The sequence below is a fragment of the Diadema antillarum genome, unplaced genomic scaffold, assembly GCF_040938485.1.
Source record: "Diadema antillarum isolate AM-2024a unplaced genomic scaffold, OU_Dant_1.0 seq00000221_RagTag, whole genome shotgun sequence".
Lineage (NCBI taxonomy): Eukaryota > Metazoa > Echinodermata > Echinoidea > Diadematoida > Diadematidae > Diadema > Diadema antillarum.
The window spans coordinates 464,685-492,258 of NW_027271275.1; the positions used below are offsets into that span (position 1 = coordinate 464,685).

At 40.9% G+C, this 27,574-nt stretch overlaps 1 protein-coding gene across 1 annotated transcript in view; it reads right to left on the reverse strand.

Moving 5' to 3' along the window:
• LOC139729166 (uncharacterized) overlaps positions 1–27,574 on the reverse strand; it is an 84,529-nt gene that overhangs the window by 54,826 nt on the left and 2,129 nt on the right. The window contains exons 3-5 of the mRNA XM_071640096.1: positions 26,227–26,423; positions 8,571–8,663; positions 2,224–2,346 (exon numbers count right to left, since the gene is read on the reverse strand). Of these exons, the coding sequence (XP_071496197.1) occupies positions 2,224–2,346; positions 8,571–8,663; positions 26,227–26,423 (413 nt within the window). The remainder of the gene's footprint in view (positions 1–2,223; positions 2,347–8,570; positions 8,664–26,226; positions 26,424–27,574) is intronic.

The window sequence follows — 27,574 nt, forward strand, 5'->3', positions numbered from 1 at the left end:
TTACTCACAGGTTGTGATTTTTAATTGCCAATGAATCGTTTTGCAAGGTATTGCCGCCATCTTTGTTGGTCACAGTTATTTTTCTTCCTCTGAGATTTGTGCATTGTATCTCATGAATTTTGTAAATTATCTAAAACTATGAATGTCACTTGATCGCTTTAAAACCGAAAATATTTTCTGTTTTGAGTTAATTCTCACTCGGATGTTCAGCCACTACCAACCACGGACGCGGTTCTCTTGAGTGGGATTTTGTGCCGAGGTGATAACGCCATTACAAGACGGAAAAATTCCCATTAACATTCCACTATTTGATGAATGCTGGTGTGTATTTATAGCTATCGCATTTACTGGGTAGAGGATGCCATGTTTAAGCCATTACAAGTTCAGTATCGACGAAGAGCAATATAGTAGAGAATCCACTTCTTGTTCTTTTGTGCGAGAGAAAAAAAAAATCACAGGAAATGTAGTCTTTCTCTCTCTCTCTGGTCAGTACCTACTCAGTCTAGGAACACACTGTGAGAGCATTGCAATGTGAGTTAAAATCGTTTGTTTGTAACTCTATGATCAAAATAATATGCACCAGAGAGTCTTGAAGAGAGAATAGTGTAAGGCAGGTGTGTATACAACAAAGTCATCAATACTGCAGTCAAATTGACAACATGTTTTCTGCGAGTCAACACTCGTGTGAGCTTGAATCAATTGCAAACCAATCACAGCTAAGTTAAACGAAGAAGGGCGTGGGCGAAGGGAGGACGATACAGGAAGTAGTTATGAAGACAACACACAAAGTAGCCATATTTTCATTGATGCAGTATAGTCACCAATTTTCCAGTTTAGTACTTCTTCAAACTATCAACCCTTCTTATGAAGCAGCCATAATGAACGTTCAACAAGATGAAATAAATACAGCATGAAGCATTAAGCGTATCCCAACGGAAATAACGAGATTAAGAATACTAGGATTTTTTTTTATTATTAATCAATTCAGTGATTTTCACTTTACAATTATGACGACTAAATCTACCTTTGAAATGACTATTTACGATGATTATCCAACCATTCCTTAGTTTTGATAAATCAAATATTGATATATCGGGATGACTGTAATGTTTGATTATCCTCATCTCAATAAATGATTGTGTTGAGAAGGTTTAGGGGATGGTCATATTGATTGGCGGAATGACGATCTGCAGCTCTTCTTTAATCCTATATGACCCGAGGTCTGACTAACGTGCAGTCTGCTATATGGACTCTTGTGGTCTTTGGAGGATTTGTGAATGGGGGCTAAACGTGCATGGTGACAGTGCATGAATTTCGGACTGGACGTGTTAGCGCCGATAGCGGCCAATGTCGGTCGATCCCCGGCCACTTGCTGTTTCCTCAGCGCCGACGGTAACAGCGTGAGCTCTGGTCTTGACATGACATGTGTGAAATCGGCTGCCGAATTGGAGGAGTATGTAAACATGTTGGCTACTCCAGTGTGCGTTCAAGGAGAACATACACAAAGTGTTATTTTTTTCCCTTCTTGCTGCCTATTATTTTGAGTCATCCACAATAGAGAGAAGAGGAGCCAATGTAAACATAATCTAACATGGACATGCCGACGCACCACAAATTGCAATATAATGAAAATTGGAGCGGGATGATCAATAAGCGGGTCTCACGACAATTGACAAGGAGGTCAACAAGGGGTGAAATCATGTCATTCCTTTCTAGACCAACAACAATAGAGACAAGATCCACCACAAAGAGCGAGGCTCGCATCCAGTCGTATTTTTTTTCTCCTATTTTTATACAGTCTTCATACAAAGGTTGAACGACCTCTGAACGGCTTCAGAAGTTTGTCCCACACGCCCAAACAAGGCAAGGACATCAAATGATACGAAGGACGCGAATATCATTTGGCGGCAACAAGAAACAAACCTAATTAACATCTATTCTTTTCTCTCTTTTTTTTTGGGGGGGGGGGGTAGTAAGAAGTAAGAGAAGTAATTGGTGCGACACGCCCCATGGATACGCGAACGCACACACACAAAGACAAGACGAGTACTCGCACGCTCACACACACAAGAGAAAATAATAGCTCCGTATACCTACTCCTATGGACACGATATCGTGTGTTTGAATACGAAATCTACATTGAGGCATGAAGATGACTGGTATACCGACACTTGCCTACATAGAAAAATAATCATAACAAAAATGATGAAAGTCTGTACTCACGTATACATGTCTTTCCGTCTTCTTCTAAGAGATACCCCTGCTCGCAATGACACCTGTAGCTCCCATGCGTGTTGATGCACCGCTGGTTGCAAGGTCGGGGTTCAAGACCACACTCATTAAGATCTGACGTGCACAGATAGTGGAATAGAAAAAAAAAAAAGAATCATAAAAACATTTGCCATGAACAATGCGTGGAGTTTGAAAACGGTTCCGAGGAGGCACGTTTGGGTCAGCTCGACATAACAGCAGAAGTCGGTCGACGATATATCACACACCTACGCCAATTTCACGTGGGACCACAACGAAGTCTTGAGTTTTGAACGAGTGGTGGTGTGGGTGGCAGGAGTTCGACGAGGAAAGAGTATAGAAGAGTGAGTGTAAGGAGATATGTTGATACCAGGGAGGTCTCTTCCTACCTCACTGGTGATACCTTGGTGATACCAGTGGGTGATACCTGGAGGTGGAAGAGATATTCCACCTCCCTGGTGATACCACCTTGGTTAGTGGTATGGGTACATAGTTCTGTGACAGCAGGGAGGTGACCCCCTAGATGACAGCATTTACCACCCATTTATGTAGGACCTACAGCACAATGTGTTTGCTTTGTCACGAAATTCAGTGCATATTATAAGTAAAACGTCATACCATTTTTCCAGCCAACATCCCTGCGCCGCTTGTCCTAACGGAAGTCAATTTGCACTAATGATATTATTAATCAAATAAAAGAAAATTGAAGAGGCATCAATCTCATTGACGGAATGATTCCATAAACAATACTTACTTTCTTAAGCCACTCTCAGTTTCGTGATTCAAACTGAATCGTTAACTAACTTTGTTTGTTCATTTCCATCTGAGAGATGGCTGGATAGCCCATTTTCAGCTACGTTAAGCTGGTCTTCCATGGGGTCCAGTTGGATGTGAGGTGGGACCACTTCACCGGGTTAAACACCCTGCACTTCGCGAAGGACTTCTCACCAATCAAAATCGAGAGCTACGAGGTAGGTTATCAGAGATTTTGCTAAAACTCAAGACACTCGCGGAACGATGACATGTTGCAAGAAAAAAATCGTACATTTTACCCTAAAACTGCTTTCATAATTGTTTTTTTTTTTCGAGGATTTTTATTTCAGACATGCTTAGCAGCCTACGGCTCCTAGTTTCCTTTTTAAAGCTTTCCTCTGTTTTTTCCCTCTTCCAATTTTTCTTCGTTGCCTCTTGAGGGAAATCAAGTGTTCTCAGCAGCAGGAGAGAAATTTGAGGCGGTGTAGTTTCCCACATTTTAAAGGAAAAAGCTGGATAAGAAGCCACAATCATATGCTTGCAGTAAAACGTTTGACTCGGCAATATTAAGTGTTCATTGAGTGGCCAGTGGAATGAATTTGTTAATTCCAAAGGCCACAACAAACGGGTATAATTGCTAATTGCAAAATGTATCATTAGACTCTTCAAACTCTATTAGAATCTCAAAGAATCTAAGAGTAGTTTACTTTCGACAATTCCACCGACTCTATGTCGTATTAAAAATACAAGTACGTACTTAAAGCTACCTGCGGCAAAGGTGTACGCAGAATACGCACTGATGACGTTATTACCAATAAGAGGTATTACTCTTAGAATCTCGTTGGCAAGTTAGTAGTACCATGGACGTAGCAAAACAGTTCGACAAACAAGTCAAACACAAAGTGAATTGGATACTATACATAGGTTTAATGGGAAGGAGACACCACTAAGGTATACAACTCAGATGGGTGCACACATGTGGAGGGCTCGGGTACGGCGGGGCATCATCCTAACAAATTAGAAGACTCAGTTGTGGCTGGTTTCGGCATACTCTGACTTGCTACCAGCCGCCATTTACGCTTGATCAAAATCATCATTGAAAGAACTCGTTGTGCTACCTCATAATACAAGCAATAGTATATCAAATAAACCGCAGGTATCTCCCTCTCCATTTCTCTTCTGTTTTCACAATTGTCTAAAGTCAACATCATCGCGTAAAGAATAAGCATCGAACTCATTGGCACTGCCATCGTCCGCAATCGAGATCTTCACGTGAAAAACAAGAGACCCGCGGGTCTAGCGCTCACCTGAGTATCGCAAGTTCACCTTTCACGCAGTCACTAATCTTATTCACAGCTCTACCAAAATTTGACCAGGCAGTCTCAAGTAGAAGATGAAAATGTACAATAAGGGCCCAATTTTTTTAAGATTCCTTAATTTGGGGGGATTGGGGCCCCCGGGGCCCTCTGGGTGGGGCATGGTGCCCATTTTGATAAATTGAGATCCTGACCCCCTAGGGATGCTACCTGCCAAGTTTGACAAAAATCTATCATGAGGTTTTCAGGAGGAAGATGAAAATGTACAATTCAGGCCCCCATTTGGACCCTTCCAACCACCCCCCCCCCCCTACCCAAGAAGGGCACCCCTGGATCTCCTATGAACAAACTTGAAACTACAGTCATTAATGCACTCACTCATAGTATTATCTCAGCTCTATAACTTCTGATTCTAGAGAAGATTTATAAAGATTCCTTCATTTGGGGGGTTTGGGACCCCTGGGGGCCCCCTGGGTGGGGCATGGTGCCCATTTTAACAAATTGAGATCCTAACCCCCTAGGGATGCTACCTGCCAAGTTTGGTGAAAATGGGTCATGGGGTTCTCAAGAAGAAGATAAAAATGTACAATTTAGGCCCCATAAGGACCCCTCCTCACCCCCTCCCCTGGGTCCCAAGGGGGGCACCCCTGATTCTGCCATGAACAAACTTGAAACTACAGTCATCAATGTACTAACTCATAGTATTAACTTAGCTCTATCACTTCTGGTTCTAGAGAAGAAGATTTTTGCGGATTCCTTAATTTTGGGGGGTTTGGGCCCCCTGGGGGCCCCCTGGGTGGGGCATGGTGCCCATTTTAACAAATTGAGTTCCTAACCCCCTAGGGATGCTACCTGCCAAGTTTGGTGAAAATGGGTCATGGGGTTCTCAAGAAGAAGATGAAAATGTACAATTTAGGCCCCATTAGAACCCTTCCCCACCCCCCTCCCCTGGGTCCCAAGGGGGGCACCCCTGATTCTGCCATGAACAAACTTGAAACTATAGTCATCAATGTACTAACTCATAGTATTAACTTAGCTCTATCACTTCTGGTTCTAGAGAAGAAGATTTTTACAGATTCCTTAATTTTGGGGGGTTTGGGCCCCCCTGGGGGCCCCCTGGGTGGGGCATGGTGCCCATTTTAACAAATTGAGTTCCTAACCCCCTAGGGATGCTACCTGCCAAGTTTGATGAAAATCGGTCTTGGGGTTTTCAAGAAGAAGATGAAAATGTAAAAAGTTTACGCACGACGCACGACGGACGACGGACGACGGACGACGCACGACGCACGACGCACGACGCACGACGCACGACGGACGCCGGACGAAGGGCGATCGCAATAGCTCACTTGAGCCTTTGGCTCAGGTGAGCTAAAAATGCGGGGCTTTCATATTCACCTACAGACAAGTGACACAAGGGTGTTGTTTGAGTCCTCTCTCTTTTGCTTCATATAGAACGTGGACACGCTCAGCTGCTGGCATTCCACATCGAGGGCGATGCATGGCACTGCGCGCCACTTAAGTGTCAATTAGCGCCCCATAGCTTCGCCTGCACCTGACCTGGATAAGCAACGCGAAAGCGGTCTATACCACCCTCCCAGACAGACCTACACACAATTCTCTGGACAGGGCATGCTGTATACGATTGTCCGACTCCATGAACTTGAAATGAATCTTAGGCGGTCTGCTGTGTTGTTGTCTGACGATCCGACAAAGTCAGACAATCCGTTCAAAAGTTATGAATTTTTGAAGTGTAGGTTAAATCCATGTGCCGCCGTTGCTGAATACAAGATCAACAATTTTTGGTGTCAGTCGTCACAGTAGAGCAATGACATAAAGAGAGTTTAGCACATTCTCAATTTTTTTTTTTTTTTTTGGGGGGGGGAATAATGAAAGAGTAACTGACAATACCTCTCTCAGAAGGCAGTGACAATAATTATCATCCTAAACATTGTATAGCAATATTAACGAATCGAAGAAAATGTGTACTTTTAAAACTCTATAAATCAATACAAGTACTTTGGCGGTAATTTTCCCTTTAATCACATACAGCAAAGTCTGCATCCATTTGTAAATGACAATGTAAATTGTCCAACATGTAATGTGGCTTGTTATTGAAAATCATTACCACTTCCTCTATGACTATGCCCACATGTGTCTATGATGTTCATTTATACTCCTGCGAGACATACCCTCATCCTCCAATTTCCTACCGTTTCGGCGTTCGCAATGCGATATGATTTATGATCCAAAGTAGGAAGCAAACTCGCTCTTCCAAGTTCAGCCACAGCGGCCCTGTTACGCCTATCAAAACGAATCCTAATTCTACTAATGGGCTGGACCGGTCGTCGCGCGTTACTGTTATTGTGCTATAAACAAACATACTTTTACGAATGGCTCAGTTGTGCTCCTTATAAAGTGGGGAAGCGGGGCGGAATTAACGTTAAAAACAAGTGACGCGGACGGCTTCGCAGCGCCTGCTTTGAATGCGTAATAATAACGACCTTGACGCAACTACAGCGTACACAAAAAGCTCACTTTCAGAAATTACACCTAAATGCATCCATATCATTAACTACATTGATGATGGAGATATTATTATGTCATACGATGTCTGCTCTTTAGCGTAGGAATCGATGACACATAAGCCAGTCGCATGCGAATGAAGAAAAATTCGTATTTCATGGCGGGATGGATCTCGAATAATGGAATAATTCATCGCTGATGTTCTGTTTATCGCACGCCTAAAATCAAGTACGGAAAGGAAAACGGTTATTGCCATTCCATTGATGAAGGGGAAAAAATAACATTGATCACTTAAAACATGTTCTTGAAATTCCATAATAAACCACGATCACGAAATGGCATGATCCTTTGTCGTATTCTCCCTGTGCATTCCTTTAATTCATCATGTAAATCATTTGTCTGTATAATTGTACTACCTTTATTCTAAATAAATCGGCCTGGGTTGGAAATACACTTAGAAGACGACCACCACTTTTCTGTACACCCAGATATCTAAGGCTGATGTGTATAGACTTAACTTACATACCGTGAGTTCATGTACCATAAATAAATATTGTATCTAACTCTCTGACAACCGTCAAACAACAATAAAGATGACAATGATGATGATGATGATTTAACTGCAACTACTTCTAATGATAATAGTTATGATGGTGATGATGGTGATGATGACAATAATAATAAAAATGATAAGAATACAGTGTATAGTGCAGTGTAATAACAATGGCCATTATCGGTACTTTTATTATCATTACCGCTACCAATATCATTGTAATAATGACAGTGATAATAATGAAATTAAGAATGTTAAAGATAATGACAATAATAACAAAAATTATGATGATAATCAAAACAATGATAATGATAAGAAGATGAAAAAAGTTGTTTCGCTTTGTTAATTTGCATCGTTTTGGAAAAAAATTGCTAGTATAACATAAGACAACGGAGCAAGCAAGTTTCAAATTGTGGCCGATCGACTGTTTAAACAATCTGGAATTCTGAGAGCATTAATTCAGACAGTTGAAATGAAGAAAGGGACGGATGAAAACTGCCCTACATGACTAATTATGTCAGCACTACGTCCAGCGTCACTGGGAAAGAATGACGTCATGTCCCATATCGATCGCGGAAAGAACAATTGCTATAATCGAATCAATTAGTTACAGCCAAAAAGTAAACGGGTCAAAACAAAGCCACTCGATTAACGCAATAAGCATTAAGCGAGAGAAATGAATCGCAGTGGAGATAACGTCCGCGCTCTCTAGGCACTGATGAGACTCGATAATGTCCATAAAGCGGACGTGTGCAGCTGTCACAGTCGTCATAATGGTGATGACGATGACTATGGTACTGATGGCATCAATGATATAATTAATAATAACAATAATTACAATGAAGAGAAGTAGAAGTAGTAATCACTCAATATCAAAATTACCCACATTATTATGTTATCATTCAATTCAATTCAATTCAATTCAATTCAATTCAATTCCATTCCATTAACAGAACATAGGCCTTTCACTTTCTTTGGTACAGTAACAGAGAATAATTTTTCATAAGCAAAACAAAGCAAACTGGGTATAGTAAAATTATACAATATTTGTGGACCTGATAGTGATTATGCATTGTCATAAAGACTGAAGTGATGAAATAATCATGATTATGATGTCATCTTCATTATCATCATCGTCGTCGAAGTCATCGTTATGATTATCATCAAGTGCTCACCTGCGTTGCAGTTTGATCCCGTGTATCCAGGGTCACATCGGCACTGGTTGGGGCTCACACAGGTACCGTGCACACATCCATCCTCACATATAGCTGCATGGATGTGATATAGGGGAGAAACAATAGAAAAGGATTGTTATTGACAAGTACAAAGAAAGAAGGCTCACGAATTTCTAAACCATCTTTACAAGCAATATCATCATTCATGTAGAGGAAAAAGTGTAGCCACATCATCAGTTTCTAAAACGTAAAATGATCACAGGCACATCATTATGTATTGTCTGTTTATCCAAAGCTTTGGAGGAACACACAATGACGTCTTCACATTTAAACTGATGTTTAATAACGTATCTAACTTGTCCATGACAATATGTATATAAGGATTATTACTCATGATGATACAAATAACATATTATTGCTTCTGCACAATAACTATCTCATTTACAGGAAGATGCTCCCTTTATAACAACCACACACTTTTTCAAGCTTGAAAAATTGGAGCCTCGTTCGCGCCCATGTATGATACAGATCACGCTATAAGCCTGCGATGCCACGTACATGACATATGGACACGTACAGATGCGCAGGAAGTCGAGGTCAGACACTTGAGACATTCGTAACCATCCAAAAAGTTGAATCTTTCATCACCTCTGAGACATGTGGCTCCACTACAGACGACCGTGTAGAAGTCGCACGTGTTTGGCATAAAGTGGGAAAAGTTCAGGTGCATACTCAGGGTTAATCCGATCGGCTATTTTCTGCCAATCTCGTCGAATTTCGAGGGCTTATTGTACAAAAACAGCGGGGAACAAGACATCTTTTACTGCCTTCTGGGCGCGACCAGTGTCAATCCTGAAGGACGCAAATGATTTCATGTACAGGATGTGGCTTTCCACCAGAAGAGGAATGTGTATAAATCTTACAGTTTTATATTTGTGTTCCTTCGTATGCTGCTGTTGTTGTTGTTGGTGGTGGTGGTGGTGATGGTGTTAGTGTTGGTGTTGTTGTTGGTGGTGGTGGTGTTGTTGTTGTTGTTGTTGGTGGTGGTGGTGGTGTTGGCGTTGTTGTTGTTGGTGGTGGTGGTGGTGATGGTGATGGTGTTGAGTGTGTCCTTGCGCTTCACGTCGGACTATGTTTCCTCAGAAGTATCTCATTTTCCTATTCTTCCAGTGTAAGGCAAGTTCACCTTGAATCCACAGCCTTTCCGATGTTTTAGGTTAAATGTGAACATTTCTCGCTATTGGGCAATGATAACGAACGGTTGTCAAACGATTGTATACACAATACAAAAAAAAATAAAAACATTACAAATGGTGAATTCACTTTTGCGTAATAAAACCTACGTGACGGAATTGTATGATTCCAATGAATTGTGCTCTGTTGGACACACAAGAAAAGAAAAAGAGTTTGTTGTTGTTGGTTTTTTTTTTTGGTTTGTTTTTGATTTTGCTTTTACAGCAGCGGTGTTATATTCACTAACATATCATCCCATGAATTACAAAGCAGGATCGAGTACCACTTTGCTAATCACATCCACAGCACCTGTTTATTTCTGCTGAGCCTCGATCAACCTTAACCTTCATAACGCTTGATCATCTTGGCGATGTCAAGACTAAACCATTATTAATCACTGCATAAAACCCCCTGCCGATGCTAAAGATATCTAATCTCTCTCTCCCCCTAAGGTCACTGAACTTTTCTTCCTTTCACTTCCGAATCACTGACCGTCGCTCTTTGTAGACAGGAAACGACCGCTCTGAGATTGTAAACTGATCATTACACCTTCTCATATCTTTAAGTACCGAATTTTTACTTTGTTCTCTTTAGGACTATTTTGATGCGATGGCTGTTCTGTTTTGTGGGGATTTCCTAGGACAATTTTCTTTTGCTGCTCAATCTCCAGTTGAAAGGAGACTTAAAGTCTGTGTGTGTCATTAAGAGTAATAATCACGTTCGACGGTTTACAGACTTGGAGCCAGATACAGCTCTTAAATTTGGGATCTTTGTGGCTGTTGGCGCAAGGGATCCCACCTTGATTGTTCGTAGTTATGGTGTCGGGTACTCAGGAAAACTACTCGCATGCGTAACTTTTATTTTTTAAAATCGGAATCCTTAACAAAACCTTTGTGAACTTTGTGATTTTTCACTTGTGAAATAAGGAAACCTTTGACCTCAGGACTGTCTCGATCCATCATTGTATCGTTCGCTAACTCGGCGGCATGATGTCACGGGAGTTGAACTCACATACAGAATCTGACAGTTATATGAATCATGGAAAGAAAGCCTTAACAAATCAAAAAAGTTCAGACTTTTTAAATGTATTATTGTATAATTATAAAACGAACAAAGGGGCACGTTCTTGTTAGGATGCTTTGCCCGATACGGATGTCAGTTCCTTATAAAGAGGTCGATGCACCTCTTTTGAAGCTATAGTCAATGAAAGAGTAATAAATCTTTAAAAGCATCTATCTTTCTTTGGCGGATTACTAGTAAAGGAATGACTCAGGGTGGATAATTCAATCAAAAGGGCCTTTCTTTTCTGTTATTTTCTTTTTTGGTGGCAGTTGCTTCACTTCAGGGGAGATTTTTTGGCATTACACCATGATCGAGTACCAGCGAAAGAAAGAAAAGCAGTTCAGATGAATTCAAAGAGTATAATACTTTAATTACCACTGTATACATAGGATCACTATGAGCATTGCTTCGACTAATTCGAGAAGCCGCCTGAATGTCAGCCCATGTGGATAAAAAGTTACAGTAAAAAAAAGTGCAATGCTTCATTTGAACAGACAAATCCAATGCCCACTATGGCAGTCGAGTATTTTATCCTGATTACGATAAAGTCAAAGTACATACTGAAATAGTGACCAGGCCGACTACCCGGCACCATGGATACAGATGAAATACCATTTTTTTTTAATCATTATTAAATATATGTATTCAATCGTTGACGTTTTTCGACTGCTGATTAATGATTTGGGGTTCTTTAATGAAAATAGTACATGTGTACCATTTGAATTTGCATTGATACCTTATCGAAAGTACTTGTATTACTAGCTTCCGTCCCCCCCCCCCCCCCCCCCCCGGCTCACATGTAGCTGACTGAGGGCGTACTCCAAAATGGTGACAATTATTAACAGGTGGGCAACGTACGACGCATTCCCTGTTTTTCCTTTCATTCTGTTCAGAAAGTTGACTTCCTCTTGCTGTATTTACATGCTCTCTGCGTCAGTCCCATGGCGGAGACTGCTGAAGAGGGGAGCTTGAAGTGTGTTATCCGAGAAGAGCGCTCCTTCCACGTGTTTCCATGACAACGGAAGATTTGTCACATATCTGAGCCGATGCTGGCATGCAGAAGGGGAGTAAAAACCCCTCAAAACACGAGTATAAAACCAAAAGTCAAACCCGGAACTGGGGCAGAAGCTACAGAAAAAAATAGACTCGCTGTCAAGTTCGATTGTTTTTGTGACGAACTGCGTCTGCTACAAGCGAATAGACAAAGGGGAAACCCTCGACGATAACAGTTGGGAATCGGCCACCCAAAACGAACAATGGATTGCACCAATGATTTTTGCTCTTAGCCCAAATGTGACAGAATAAATGACACATGAGTTTTGCACTTCTCGTCAGCACGCGTTTACGCTATGATGGCGCAGTCGACTGAAAGTGAACATAGACATTATTTCAAAAGCAGCTGTTGTTAGCAAATCTAAACGTCTCTTTTATGGCATTCGAAGATGGATAATCAACATATCCTGTAACGAGGAAAGATAATGGGTAGAAACTAAGATCACTTTTAAAAATCAACGAGCACAACTCACGGACAAAGGTTGCGAATAATTTAATTTCCCTACCACGTTACAATGATGCATGATATGAATCAATATAGCATCATGTAATCATCAATTATCATGAGTACAAGAAATTGACAAGAGAGACATGCATGAATAGCACAATTCAGTTACAAATTGAATTAGAAGATTTTTCCATCTAAGCGCTGCAATATAAAATTAATGGAGATTATTATGACTGATGGCATCTTTCGAGCCGCATTACAAACAGTCAACCTAAAAAGGATATGAACCTCTTGGCCGCTATACCATTGCCCAAAATTCTGTATCCAAGTAAGTACAATGTACGCGTTTCCTCGAAGTGATGAGATCGAGCGTTATACACGTATGCACGTGTCTGTAAACATGGCGAAATTACAACTCCACTTTGAGATTTACAATTTGGAGGGAAAGGAATATGCTGAACAATAATGTGTTTGTGACCAGAAACTTGAATTCGCTCATTTTTCTCATATCATACGCCCTTAGTACAACCTTGGGAATTTTCTGACGGAGCAGCGCACAGGTGCCGTGACCTGTGGCGTGTCTGGGTTTTCCGTGAGCGAGTGCAGTTGAAAATGAGAAAAGACTTTATAAAAATATATCACGGGTGGGCTGTGACGTCATAAACAGATAACCATAATTCATAATTACTCGCTGTCTGAGAATGTCGCAATTGCTTGCACCGGGTTATTGCCAAACCGTGCAGTGATGTCGTGAAACTAAGACTAATATCGAAACTGCTAAATCATTACAATTGTAGGTTTTGTGATGACCCGGGATTGTTTTCATTCCAGTCAGTGTAGAGTGACAAACTGCACAACAACCAATTGAAAAGATTTTACTAGCGACGTGCAAGTATACATTTGTTAATCTTTTGTAATCGTCATAAATCCAGACGAAAGAGCTGAAGATAGAGAAGACACACTTAATTACTCCAGATGAAAATGAACCATGCCAAAATAGAGCAAACAAAATCAGGAGTAATCTAGCGGTAGGCCTATGCAAATCCTTCATTAATACGCATTGTGCTACGATTATGAAAATCCTAAAATATCTATACCAAATTATGAATACAAAAAGGTTTGTGTGTTGATGTCCTTTCTATCATTAGCAAACGTATAGTGAAGCCGGAAAACAGAGAATCGCATTAAGCCAAAGACGCAATGTAACGTAAACTATGAAGCTTACTTCTCCATCAAACACATTGAGCCCCACTGTATAGTTTGTATCGTCATAAAATTTCCAATGACCGTTACAATATTTCTTTTTTTTTATGTCTGTACGGTTATCCACGAAAAGAAGCAAAATTTTTCCCCTCCCTGATCTGTCCAACATCATAAATTTGACTGCACAACGACGTTGATGCTTTCGTTGGCCGGTAAACATACAATGGAGGCGACGTTGCATCTCCCTGGTTACACACGATATTCTGTCACACACTCTTTTGCTCAGATTAATTACTGATAGCGCCGGAGATCCAAATAGAAATATCATAGTGAAGATTCGGTTACATTTGTTTTGCAGAAATACCATCCTCTGTCTCGGACGATTGTGACGCAGATGACGTCACAATTGCGTGACTACCTGGGGAGGTGCACAGGATGGGCGCCAAATCGAATGATCTTTGCTAATGTACCGTCGTATAATGCTAGAGAGCCTGGTTAATGCAATGTGTTAGATATCACCGCTGTTTTGTTTCATTTCACTTGATTCTGTTCTGACTTTTTTTTTTTTTTTTTGGGGGGGGGAATATATGTCACGTTTCTATCACTGTTCTTCCTCATTTCCGCAAAAGTTGACGATGTGTGTGTGTGTGGGAGGGGAGAAGTTCCTGCTGTGCATCAACCTTGACAGAGTGCATAGAGGAGGTAACATTCACGGCACATGATTTGGATGGAACAAAAGACATCTGAACTGAACGGAAATATTCGTCAAGTATTGTATAACTCAGCTACTTTGACAAGATGCAAGGAGCTTGAAGACATTTCCTTGAATCCCAGGCGAGATGTATGTGCAGACACGACACACCGGTTGGTTTGCATCACCCCCCTCCCCTTCTCCCCTCCCCCCCCCCCCCCCCCCCTCCAGCACCACCCCAGTCACAACCTCAGAAATCTAGTTCAAGAAATCAACTGTTAAGACGTCAGCCGGTTGATACTAAATAAGCACAGACAGCGAAAGACATGGACTCGTCTCGATTCTCAATACTGGACTCTTCCTGTTTTCTGAACGTGACATTTTGCACAAATCGATGCCGTACAGCCAGTGGGGCTCGGCCTTTGCTGATTCAGACATATTTAGCGATCCCCTGGTTCTTCTTTGACAATGATTGTTTTCCATCATACCATCTGTCTTTGTCCTCTCTCACGAAGAGATATATCTCCTTATTATACATTTGGCCCATAACTTTCTACGAAGCATCGTGAAAATGAAAGTACCCATGACTTAATCAATCAATCATAGCAAAGATGACGCAACAAACATTGAAAAAAAAAACACCCCAAAAAACTGTTATGTTGCGAAGGAAACTCGATATTTGCTTGCGTTAATACATCAGTATTAAACGTGTCACTTTCTTTTGACCAAATCGATTATCATTATTTTCACAAATATATCTCTTAATTATCATCATTATCATTGTCACTAAAAGCGGTAGCAATATCATCATCACTACTAGCAGTATCATGGTGATCATTATGGCTTTCACAATAATGCGCATTCTTGATGGACTAATTGTTATCCATGTTGTCAGACCTACTATCTCTGACGGGGTTCGAAGGATAGGGGGGGGGGGGGGGGGGAATGCGACCCCTGACAGTGAGGTCGCTGCACCAGATGTGGCTCATGGTATGGCCTGCCACTGACCATGGAAATAGTGCTCGATCATCATAACCGCTGCGATTATTATTAATCAAGACAGTAATGCTTACTTCCAATTTAGGAAATTTGAGGATTAGGCCTATTCTTCTTCTTCCGAGTAAACCAAAAATTCCGCAAACGATCGCTAGTGTTTGTTTCTTCTTCTTTTTTTCTCTCCCTTCTGTGGGATATTTTGACGCAGCACAGTATGACTTCCAGGACACGCTAACAAGGCTGTGATACCCACAGGATGGAGAGTGCGGTGATTCGCGAGATCTAACAATCGAATGCTATCGGAAGCTATACCGACACGGCGGGAATGTCCAGATCAATAACCCATCTCTCCAATGACATGATGATTATTCTGTCTGCCCACAAAACGGACGAGTTAAATTCCGATAAATTGCAAACTATCATACGGTTAACCACTATCCAACGTCGGTCAAGACAGTATTGCAGGGATAGGCTATAAACAGGAAAGAACGCATCCAGTTGACCATGAACTTAAAAAAAAACAGCAGCAACAACAACAACAACAACAACAATTTTTACCTTCGGTATTCCATGCGGTCTGTTACGCAATAGATTTGATAAGTAGTGTTATGCAAACATTTGGATTATACTGGGCGACCATGGGCTAATGCTGACACTATTGCATTGAAAATAACGACTAAAATAACAACACATCATGTCATTCAATTCTTACTTTTCGCTATGCGGAACTTTGCTGGATAACTAATGGCAGACAAAGTGAATGAAAATCCCCTCTTAATGACTACAAATTTCATAACACGGGTTATCGATTTGACTCCTTTCTCCCCATGTCCATCCTCGTTTTAAGCATCCTTCCGTACAAAGGTAGATCAAATTATATGATGATTGCGTGTGTAGGAGGACTATAATACCAGGAAAATAACAGGAAATATTGAATTATTTCCTTGTAGACGAATATTGCCCTTGCTTTCGTGGACATCCAAAAATAAGGAAATAACCTTCAACAGCATTCCTTCCAACCCCAGAGATCAGCTGTTTGTGTTTTGCCCGTTTTTAGGCCTACGGAGATGAGGTCTGTTAGTAATGAGGATGCCCTGCCATATGAATACGTGAGCATCCAAAACTTTCTCCCAACGCGTGTAAAGGACAACTTCAGTTCAAGGTCATTGGGGAATAATTTTGAGAGTGCGAGGGGAAAAAAAGAAGGTAAAACTAAAACTGCTGGTGCATTTGGGGCTAATAAATGCAAGGTTCCTTTGCCACTATAGCTGCCTACAGATTTTGACGACCTTGTTGGCATAACCCCGCCTTTTTTAGGCAACTCACTCAGGAGCTTTGATTCAACAACTACGACGCAGTACTCTTTATGAGACCTATGTGAATTTTGTATTCAAGAACGAAAGAACATAAATGAATACGTATTTCTGCTTGAATAACATTAACATCTCGAACAGTGTTTTTTTTTCTGCACAAAGGAGAAACATAGGACTACATATTGTAATAACAATTTTCTTCGTTACAGATTTGACCCTTCCACTATAGGCCTACTTATGCCCTTCTCATACACGTGATGGACATGCATTTCAATTTAATTCAATTTATTCTCATTTTTCTTCGACGGAACATACACTTGTATAATAATTGGAAAATTATAAACGGTCTTGAGTACACAATAGTCGATCGCCTGTGTGGTGCTATGATATTATTCTGTTTTTCGAGGGATGGGGGTTCCTCGTCTGATTCCTAACATGATATATCGCCAAAATATGTATCATATCTTCACAAAATTTTTTCAAGCAATGATCAAATGAAATGAAATGAAAAATGAACAAAATGCTGGAAATTAGTTGGTCGTTGCCCCCATAAGAGTTATAGCTCAGCCTCAGCCTATATCACAATATGTTTTTTATCTTTACAAATACTTTTCTCCTTCTTCAACAAAAGTTTTAAACTTTGACAAACTATAGCTATCAAACGATGAGCATCGAAATTTGAAGGTAAACAGCTACTCAGTATCTTTGTGGTGTATCATGTCCATAGAGAGATGCCCGGATGTTGGCCTATCCTCTGCAAAAATCGGTTAAAGGTCAACTCCCATAGGAAGGTGCCAAGTCATAAATGTATATAGAGGACAAATAATGTTCCTCACAGCGCATCATTATTGGCGCCCTCCGGGTTCGTCCCGCTCGCGCTCGAAAAAAAAAAAAAAACTGCTGATGGGCCCGTTTGTCGCTTCTTGCCTCGAACTTGGATTAAGATACAGCGAAATTCTCGAACGTCAGGTGGCAAACGGTTTCAATATCTACGCCGGTTGGAGTGAAAATGACACCTGTACTAGCTAGCAGACACGGAAACTTTTCTGGTGATGTGGAGGAAGTCATATTCCAAAATTCCCCACTAGCTGCGAGAAGTATTACACATGAAGTTAATATGCCAATCTAGTTGCAACTTTCGCTTTCCATGAAAACCTTGCAAGCGTGTATGTCTGTTTAAAATCAATGCACAACACCACAGCAGAAACCAACATGAAAATAGTGACATAACACTGGGTGTTAGAATTAGGCCCTACGGGGTTATGGGATTCTGTTTCCATGGTAACACAATGGCTACACATTTCTGTGCAATCATCTGGGTGTTGTGGGTTGAGGAATGTATCCGGGGCATGAAGGAGGCCACTCTCGCTGGAGTATTAATCAAACTCCGAAGAGATGTCTAAAATAATACCACAATAATACGCATAAATCACTACCGGGCCGAAATGACGATGGCGCTGAAAAGCCCTGTGTAAGACCGCCAGGCATTAACCCCCTTCAGACCGCGACTTCAAAATGCCATAGACTTTGTGCACAATCAGGTAGCCGATGGCTAAATCAGAACAGAATAGGGACTTTGCGTTATAAAGGTCAAAGAGACTACCTCGTTGGTCACTGGATTACCCACGGGATATAAAGTGAGAGTTGCTCCCACCCCTACTGCGACTATTAACATCCAACACCCACACATAGGGGTCCTATACAGGTATGGTGTTTCTAACGCTGAATGATACTTGAAATGGGAGACAACAGTAAACTGAGAAACATGGTTTTCTAACATCCATCGTCTTAATACATGTAATCTGAAAACCGTATCTTTCTCACGTTGGTACCCCTCTTTTCGTCTAAGCGTTGTTTTTCGAGAAAAAAAATTATGTACACCTTAAGCGACTGAAGACATCGAAAATTTCAGACAGCCTCTTTAACGGAAATGCCACGATTTTGTCCAATTGTAGTGAAAATTTCTCATTCTCATCCAAAACATATCGCGCGTGAAAGGTCAATTTCACAAACGCCACATACGCTATACAGTTGTATATCTAAAATCCGAGTTCCTTATTAGACGGGGAGAGAGAGAGAGAGAGCTAGGGACAATAGTGGTACTTTACCGTTTTCCACGTCGTTAGGTTACTGATCCATGGTCAGTGTAGCTATGACGTCAAACCAGACCACAAGAATATGAAGAAAAAGAAATGTTTCTCACGTATGCTTGACGTATTTTTCGCTTAAATAAGGCCCCGTCATTTCTAAATACCTCACTCTGTTAATACATATTGTGCCATATCTTCATAAATCCAACTATTTTTTTTCCCATTGTTATAATGTCGGGTCCGTTTCCAATGATACACTTGTCGTTCTTTGGAATATCTATTTCAGTCAGTCTGGGGCAAGTTTCAGATTAGTATAGAGACTTTGACTAAGCTTGTAAAAGTAACTCAGTAGCACTCTACTGTTTAGCGTAAGATACCCGCATTTATGAAGTGCGGTAAACAGAAATTGCATGTAAATTGATCATTCTTAAAATATGCGCATTATTCCCATATATCATAAACTATTTCGTATTTTGGCTTTTACTGGGTATTCACGGCACCTGAAAGTATGAGTATGACGGTGCTAAGGCTACTTTTTATGTCTGTATGTAACATGAAACCATGTGAAATTCTCAAGGAGAGTGACTGGATATGATGACACTATATTACCCTCCATGATTATCACTGAGAGTTGACTGTGGTTGATGCAACCTCTCCTTTTCCCTAGCAACGGAAGACGGTTTCTAGGTCGATTCCTCAATTCCCAGATTGGCTGTATTCCCGTCGGAGGGATCTCTGCTGCGCTGGAAATGCTCGCCTCATAACTCAAATCTTCCCGAGAACCGTCTCCACTGTTTAACGAGGTATGAGGTGATCAGCGCAGAGTGAGAGTACTAGTAGCTTGATGATAACAATTTATATGCAGACATTTGTAAAGATTTCGAGACTGGGCTGTCTCGATTTCCTAATTTAGAATAGAATATGGTCATGGTACGAAGGCTAATTTTACATGTTAGTCCTTGTCGAAACTTTGAAAAGACATTTTGAACATCATTCCTTTTAATCCCACTCAATTTTGTGGAAGTTGGCTTCAGTTATTTTCGCAGAAAGCCACAAAGCCAGCTCAACTGATTTACGAAAAATTGATGAGATTTATACGCATCCGCGAAGTGTAATTATTCCACCACTACGAAATGTGAATTCGAGGGGATAAAGCTGCATTACACCATCGGGAAAATGTGTTTAGGCTTCTATATTTCGTGCTACCGTCGTATTTTGCATAAAGGCAGCGCCACGTGAATTTTATTTAATCGTGGGTGTCTGTGGTCGATAAATGGAGCTCCTCTCCCAATGACGATTATGGTGCATCTGTAATTATATTTACCAGAAATGGTACATAATTATTCACTTACACCCATTCGACGTGGGCTGACACTGACACTGAGATTAACATCAGCAGTTAAGTGTACTGGCGTGTAGGTGTATGTGTGGCAGATATAAAAGATCTTTCTGAGATTTATGCAGAATTTTATATCACTCTTGTATACATGGAATGATTTGCAAATATTTATATACTGACTATTGTATTGTATGATAAAAGAATGTGATTCAGCAGCACAAGTGAGAAGAATCTGCTTATTTTTGTTCATACTAATTTCATTGTGAAAATGAGCATGTTACTGAATGAAATTCAAGTAAAGAATATTATGAAAAAGTGCGTGTTCGTGTGACCTTAACCATAAGCTACCTCGTGTACTACAGTGAATAATTTATGACAGTATAGGTGGGTTTATTCCGTCAAGCTTATGGGTTATGCAGAATACAGGTTAACAAAGGTGCGCCATACAGATCAATGTCTGTGAGCACTGGTGAGGGTGATGGTTGTAACTGTGTGCTTGTGCTTTATGGATTCATTTGTAGGATACAGAGAACAAAAGAGTACAATGATCGCCTTTATATGCTTGTAGGGTATAAACTACAATACAGGAGAAACTTCAAGGGTAAAAGCACAAGAAGAGAAAATAATACGGTTTTCCCCCACAAAGGACTGTCTGTGTACACAGTGGACGTGTGTCTGCGAGTGTGTGCGTGTGTGTATGTGTGTGTGTGTGTGTGTGTGTGTGTGTGTGTGTGTGTGCATAGAAGTCGTAGTTAGCGAAGTACCCCACGACCGCGAAGGGATGATATCTTTCGGAGAACTGCGTAGGCGGACGAGATGAGATTTCCGTCGTCGAAATCAAACTCGAATGAGAGTTGAGGGGTTGGGAGGGGGAAGCAATAAGGAAAGGATTTCGGTTGCGGTTTTCTCCGCTTTTTCATGAATACAAAATGATGACCTATGAGAATTCTTTTACTACGGCCTCACTTCTGCATATGTTTATATTCCGTATGTATTTTTAATTTTTAAATTCATATATTCGATCATTATAACTGTCTTATTTGTCCATAAGGAAATAACAAGGCATGTATTCTGGAAAATAAAAAAACTTTGGTGGAAAATAAACGTTTCTACATTTAGATTTTCGTATCATTTAACTCAAAGACGTAGAATATCACAACTGAGACATGACTTGCATGACATGCAATTTCAAGAGTTGCCAAATTAAGGTAAATTGGAATAGAATGGAATAGATAGAAATAAAATAACACAAATAAAATTAAAGGGAGTAAAATGAAATGTAATGTAAGTAATATGTAGAAGAGAATGGAAATAGAGAAGCAAGTTCCGCAGAAGGGTGCATCGTAGACCCTTCCACCCCCTCGTTTCCGGCACGTCAGCAATCCCTCTCGTGAAGACAAAACGGAGCGAAGAGAAGTAGGCGAAGTCGCCACATAACCATCTCACATCAATCATTTATGGAGGGTGTGATGAAATACGCTCACCACGAGCAGACCAATAATCACTCTAAACGGGTTGAGCTAAAAATTAGAATTGTATGGTGTTGAGATGAAAAGGGGGGGGGGTGGTGGGAATGGTGTAGGCTGCTGCAGTGAAGCGGGTCTCCACCCTCCCTAGAGGGGTATCGATATGGGGATCGGGTGTGATGTTACACGGTCCATGAAGGGTTGTCCTGCATCATTACCACTTACACGCACTAAAAGCAATTTGCTTGAAATTCGAAATGCGGACAGCATCGACCATAATACCATTTGCGGCGGTGCATGGCGTTGACTTGGCTTTAGTATCTCTCTGTCTGAACAGCACACAAATATAGCTATGCACACTAATCCGTATAACTTATGTCTTTCTATAGAGGAATAATGTTTAGAGTGAGATCGCCCATATTCATCGGTTACATTTTGGATAATGTTGCCCAATATTTCACTGTGTTATTGGTAAAGCGATAATAAGTCGAGCGAGTTTGGAATTCTTATCGTGCAATATCAACTGTTTTCTCAATGAGCACGAAAACATTATAGTAATCGTGTTGATATCTTTCTTTCTTTTTTTCTCCGCAAAATGCTAAGAATCTGAACGTTTTTAAATCATTCGTCTACATCTCGTTTCATACAAGCGGCCATATAATACCTTAGTTATGAATGCAACGAAAATTACGTAGTCCTAATTACATAATCTTGATTGCGACTGAACTTTGTCAAGCCGTAGAGTGCATTCAAGAGCACATGATATCCATTTTCCCCGAAAGACCTTCCGCGTAACGGATTACATACGGCGGGCGCGTCCTACAGTTCGCTTCCCTTTGATCTCATCTACTTAAGATATGAACATTCTCTCCGCCCAAACACTATATAGTGACGTCATAAGAAGTGAGGCACAATCTTACTTGCGCCACAAACTTCATGCGTAGAATGAATGCTGATTGGAGATTATAACATCATGAAACAGGTGATCGAAGACTACACCGCACTGAAGTATACTCCGCAGACGACACATAGTGCCGGTTGAATTACATTCGCCTAACACTGTGTGTAAGGGTGTGTGTGTGTGTGTGTGTGTGTGTGTGTGTGTGTGTATGTATGTGTCTACGTCTATTACTGGGTGTGTCCATCATTTGCAGTCATCTTCGAGTGAGATGTTGACCAAGACAACACACTGTCCTTGGATGCTGGCGAGCGATGATAGTCTGTTCTCGGCCCAGCGCGGGAGAACGACACGAAATCATAATTGCGTTTCGGCGGATATAATTATGTGGCCGGTCACTGCCGACAAGCCGGTCGCATCCTTCACAGCATGTCACGGTCGGTGGTCGGTTACGACTATAAATAACAATCAATGAAACACTAACATAATCTAGTGTGCCCTCTTTCGCAGTAATATGATTACAGGTTGGCAATGGTGGCTAAAAAAAACAACAAAGTAAACCGCAGCAAAATAAAATCGAGAGGAAAGGAAAATCAAATTCCTCATGGGGCGTGTTTTGCGAGGCGAACACTCCTGGTATTATGAGCTCGCCTTCTCTGAAAAGATTGACAGGCCCGTTAATGGAATATCGTCTTGCGGACTTCACTCATTTCCGTGGCTGTTAATTTGACGAGACAGGTTCATTCAGAGACGATACCTCTCTCAGAGGTCATGCACGGTCTGGAGAGGAAGATCCCCCGTGTGATATGGCCGTGGTTTCATTTTATTAGACTTATAGTTAAAATATACTTAAGTAATCCAAATGGTCTTGTATAAATTAAATCCCCTTTTCCTTTTGTCGACACACCATGTAGTAGGAGAATTTTTCTTTTATGCAGGGATGTATTCCACCGAAAAATCATATCCGTGTGCTACGGAAATACTAATAAGACATATCCACATAGACGTTGCAAATAATAATAAACAAAATCCAGTCGAAAGAGAAAAATGTCGCTATTTTTAATTAAAACTACCAGGTGAGTATAGTGAGCTAACAAACTGTTATATCGTTTGAGAACATGAATACCGCTGTATCTATAAAGCGATGTAGGTCGCTTAAACTAAAGGTTCGTGATAAACAAGGGGAAATTTGTTAATTCTATGGGTTCATTGTCACAATACCTCTGTGCAGTTTGTGTGCATGAGTGTTTAGAGGACTATATAGCTGCGCAGGCTTGTTTTCCCTCTATGTGGTGGGAGGATTCATAAGAGAAGTGTTCGCTTTTGTGTTTATCTGATTTCCTCCCTTTTTTCTTTTTCTTTTTACTTTTTCTTGGGGGGAGGTTAAGACGACAGTGTTCTTTGTTATTTTTCTTCATAACCGTTTCATGTTGCTCATACGCTGTGAGGAAAACAAAAGAGAACTAGACCGAACAAGGCATTGTGTGGGGGCTAATGAAAATTAAATCACGCCATGAGTAGGTGTGTCGCTGTCGCGTTGTTTGTCTGCATTCTTGTTTGAAGCGTTTTTAAGAAGAATTGCTTCCCTTGAGAATAACCATGTCAAATATCACTGCCCACTCTGCCGACAGCCCGACAAGCACTAGGGTGTTTCTAAGCATGCTCCAGCTTTATCCCCTGCGCATCCCGAGAGGTCAGATAATGTCCAATACCACGTGGTATTCACCCCATTGTTAACTGAAGGCATATCATTAATTTAACTTGATTACTTACCAATCACTTTTACATCAGAACATTTTCAGTCAATATGATAATTTTCATGCATTGCATTTTCATTTGCCACATACAGAGTATGTAGGCCTACTTAAGAAAATGGTTAAAAAAAAAGACTCCTCCACTTTTGCACCATATAGAGAAATGTGTAATGAACTGACAATTCACACGGACACGTTACAGTATAGTACATGTACCAATATTCGCTAGTCACTGCTGTCAATCTTACAACTCATCATTCATTTGCTTGTGTCCGGGAAATCTCATCTGCTGAATGATCTATGATAATTTTCCACACCAAATCACTTCCTAGTTTGACATAGTGTATATGAAAATGTCAAACATTGTATTTATTAACGTCTTTTCTATTCCGTGTTTCAGACAAGAACATGATACGCCGTTCTATTTCTAAACAGGCTGGACACGCATGCAGGGTACACGCCCACTCGCCTTCCTCTATAATCAGGAATGGCTGACGATCGAATTAAAAAGAAGGGGGAAAACAATAATGGAACTACGGGACGTGTCTGCCACTTAAGTAATCAATTGTAGTCTATTGCAAGGAACACACACAGCAGGGGCAACATTAGTCTCGCCCAGGGGAGTTTCCTTGAATCATTTAACCTTCACCAAGCCAAATGCCTCTCAAAGCGTTGAACTTGTTTACATGAATGGAAGCCACTATTAATATTTGTCTCCAGTCTCTGACGTTGGCGGGGGGGGGGGGGGGGAGTGGGGAGTTGTTAAAAGAAATGCAGTTGTGTGTGTGTTTTTCAGCAGGTATGTAGCAAAGGAAATTGATATACAGATTTGTATACACCAAAAGAGTCCATATTGTGATGTCAGGACTTTTCATCCTACGTTCATGTGCCTTCTATGGCTCTCCACTTGTAACCCCTATATTTTCATCTTTACATCCTTAAACTGGGAAAGTTTACATTCTGCAGTGCTGAAGGAATAGTGTGACTCCGATATCTGGTTTTATTCTTTATCTTCCAAGTTCATCGTCATTTTGGTATGAAACCTATACCAAACATGTAGTGCATGACCTTTGAATAAACCCCAAACGCATTATGTAGATAGATGGATAGATAGATAAAAGTATACTACAGTATACATATATAGACAGATGTAGGTATATATACCAATTTTTCAACTCGTGCACTTTTCCAAAAACAAGAGAGGAAAAGCATAAGAGGAAAGACAATTTCGAAGCTACGAACCATTTTTCTCTTTCCTTACTTCTGACATACTACACTATGGCATATAAACTATACCTATATGCGACAAATCATTAAAATGTAGCCACCTTGAAGGAAATGGAATGTATAAAGAATTTGACTGACGTCAAAGGCAAAATGCCCGAAGCTTTCGCGTCAGACCATTTTACGAATGCTTAATGGCAACTTGAATTATTGCTACCCTGGTAACATACCTTGGAAGCAATACTTCAATCATCGCAGGAAAGCTTCTGATTAGGCATGGAGATTTTCCCCTTCTCGTCCATTTCCTGAACTTGTTGGTGATGGGGAGGGAAGTGGGGGGGGGGGGGGGGGGGAGAGGGGGAGGTGCGGTGTATCGAGTAGATTATCATCTATTCAGTCTCGGAGACAATCTCAAAAGCAAGTGTGTAAACTAAACCCTAGCGCGTGAAATCCACCGCTTTTTAAAGACTGAGCGTTAGAGTGTTCATAAAACCCCTTTCAAGTAAAAAGTGAGAAGTGGGTACTTCAGGGTGAGTTTTATCGCTGTTGAGCAAGGTTTCTTCTTGTTTAGCTTGTTTGTTTGTTTGTTTGTTTGTTTGTTTGTTTGTTTTTGTTATATTTTGTTTATTTAGGCATGGTCCTATGCTGCGCTTTCAACACAACAAGAAAAGTTTCTACGTAAACAAGTTGTTTGCACGTGAAGAAGAGGACTAGATAATTGAATATTCTTTTAACTGGAAGGTGCCTGGGGAGGAGATATCTTCGTCAAGTCTCTAGTCGGGGAGTTCGCCAGCAGATCAGATTCGTGCATCGAGAACAACCCTATAAAATTTGGTATTACTAATGATACATTATGATGAACAGCAAGCAAATGGGATGTCCTTACGTGTGCACGTTCCCGCTACGCTGTTCCTCTTCCACCCGGCGCAGCAGCCGAGTCTGGCGGCGCCGTAGCCGCATCTGTAGATCCTCCTCCGTGTGGCACTGTAGTAGGGAAACACGTAGACGTTTCCTACCCGTCGGACAGTGGCCGAGTTCCGGCTCACAGGCACATGGCGGTAATTATGTACACTGAAGACACCCCTGTAAATTGAAGAGAAAATTTGAAAAAACAAATAAACATGAATAACTGAACTGACTGAACTGCATGATTTGTTTGAGGCAACTGACACTCTACTAAGTTAACATTAGTGTTGGAATGGTGAGAAATTTTAAGATTTTGTCGCAGGTGAGGGACAATGGACGAAGCACATTAAATCATAATGGATAAGAAACTAGCACTCTCGCTTTTCATCACTTTCACTGACGCAGTTTTGCGTGCATTGACGGTGCTATGACAGCCGACAAACAAAAACTATCGATGCCCAAACGTGATGAAAGTTCACATCGGAGCCAACGAACGCGACATCAGTGCGTTATACCAGTGCTCGCTCGGTGAATGGTCTAATTGGCAGAGCACGAGGTGAAATGTAAGTGGCTCCATTGCCATTAGTCAACTAATTCGTTATTGAGTCCAATTAAGCGACATCAGCAAGATAATGGAATAGGGAGAACTCCGGTCACGAGTTCAAATCGGAGGATGTGTGCAGGCACGCACGCAAGAGATTACTCAATGTGCACGACACCACTATTTCCGATATCCATGCGCCTTATCTGCCAGTATGAGATTAAGCAATACAGTTTGTTATCAGCAATATTGCTTCCGCTTTGAGCTGCCGGAAGAGAAGCAGTCTTTTATTCGCCCTTATCATATATAATTCCAACCATAAATAATATTTCCAGATTTCATTGAATCCGCAATCAGTTCAATCTACTGATTTAAAAGCGTAATGACGCTATTTAAATAGATTTGATTTGATTCCTTGCAAACCTGCTATATACCCTAACCACAAGTCAACTACCAGAAGACTTTGAACGAATGTACAGAACTATGACATGACAATTTACAAATTGAGCTGAAGGAAAGAAACGACTGGGTACGCCCTTCTTGACTCTGCCGGTATGTATTGCTGGTCTGTCCTTTGTGAGAATGTTCAAAGAAATCTGGGGGAGAAATAAATATTTTGAATGTAAGTCAATGCAAAGTCGTAGAGATTATGTCCACGTTAAAAGGGGGTAGGGTATGTCGTTGTTATGTCTCGATAGTCCAATTCCGTATATTTTAATGATTCAGCAGACGCGAGGTTCCGTATCGACTTCTCCCTCCTACACTACGTCTCGGCCCTAAATTGTTG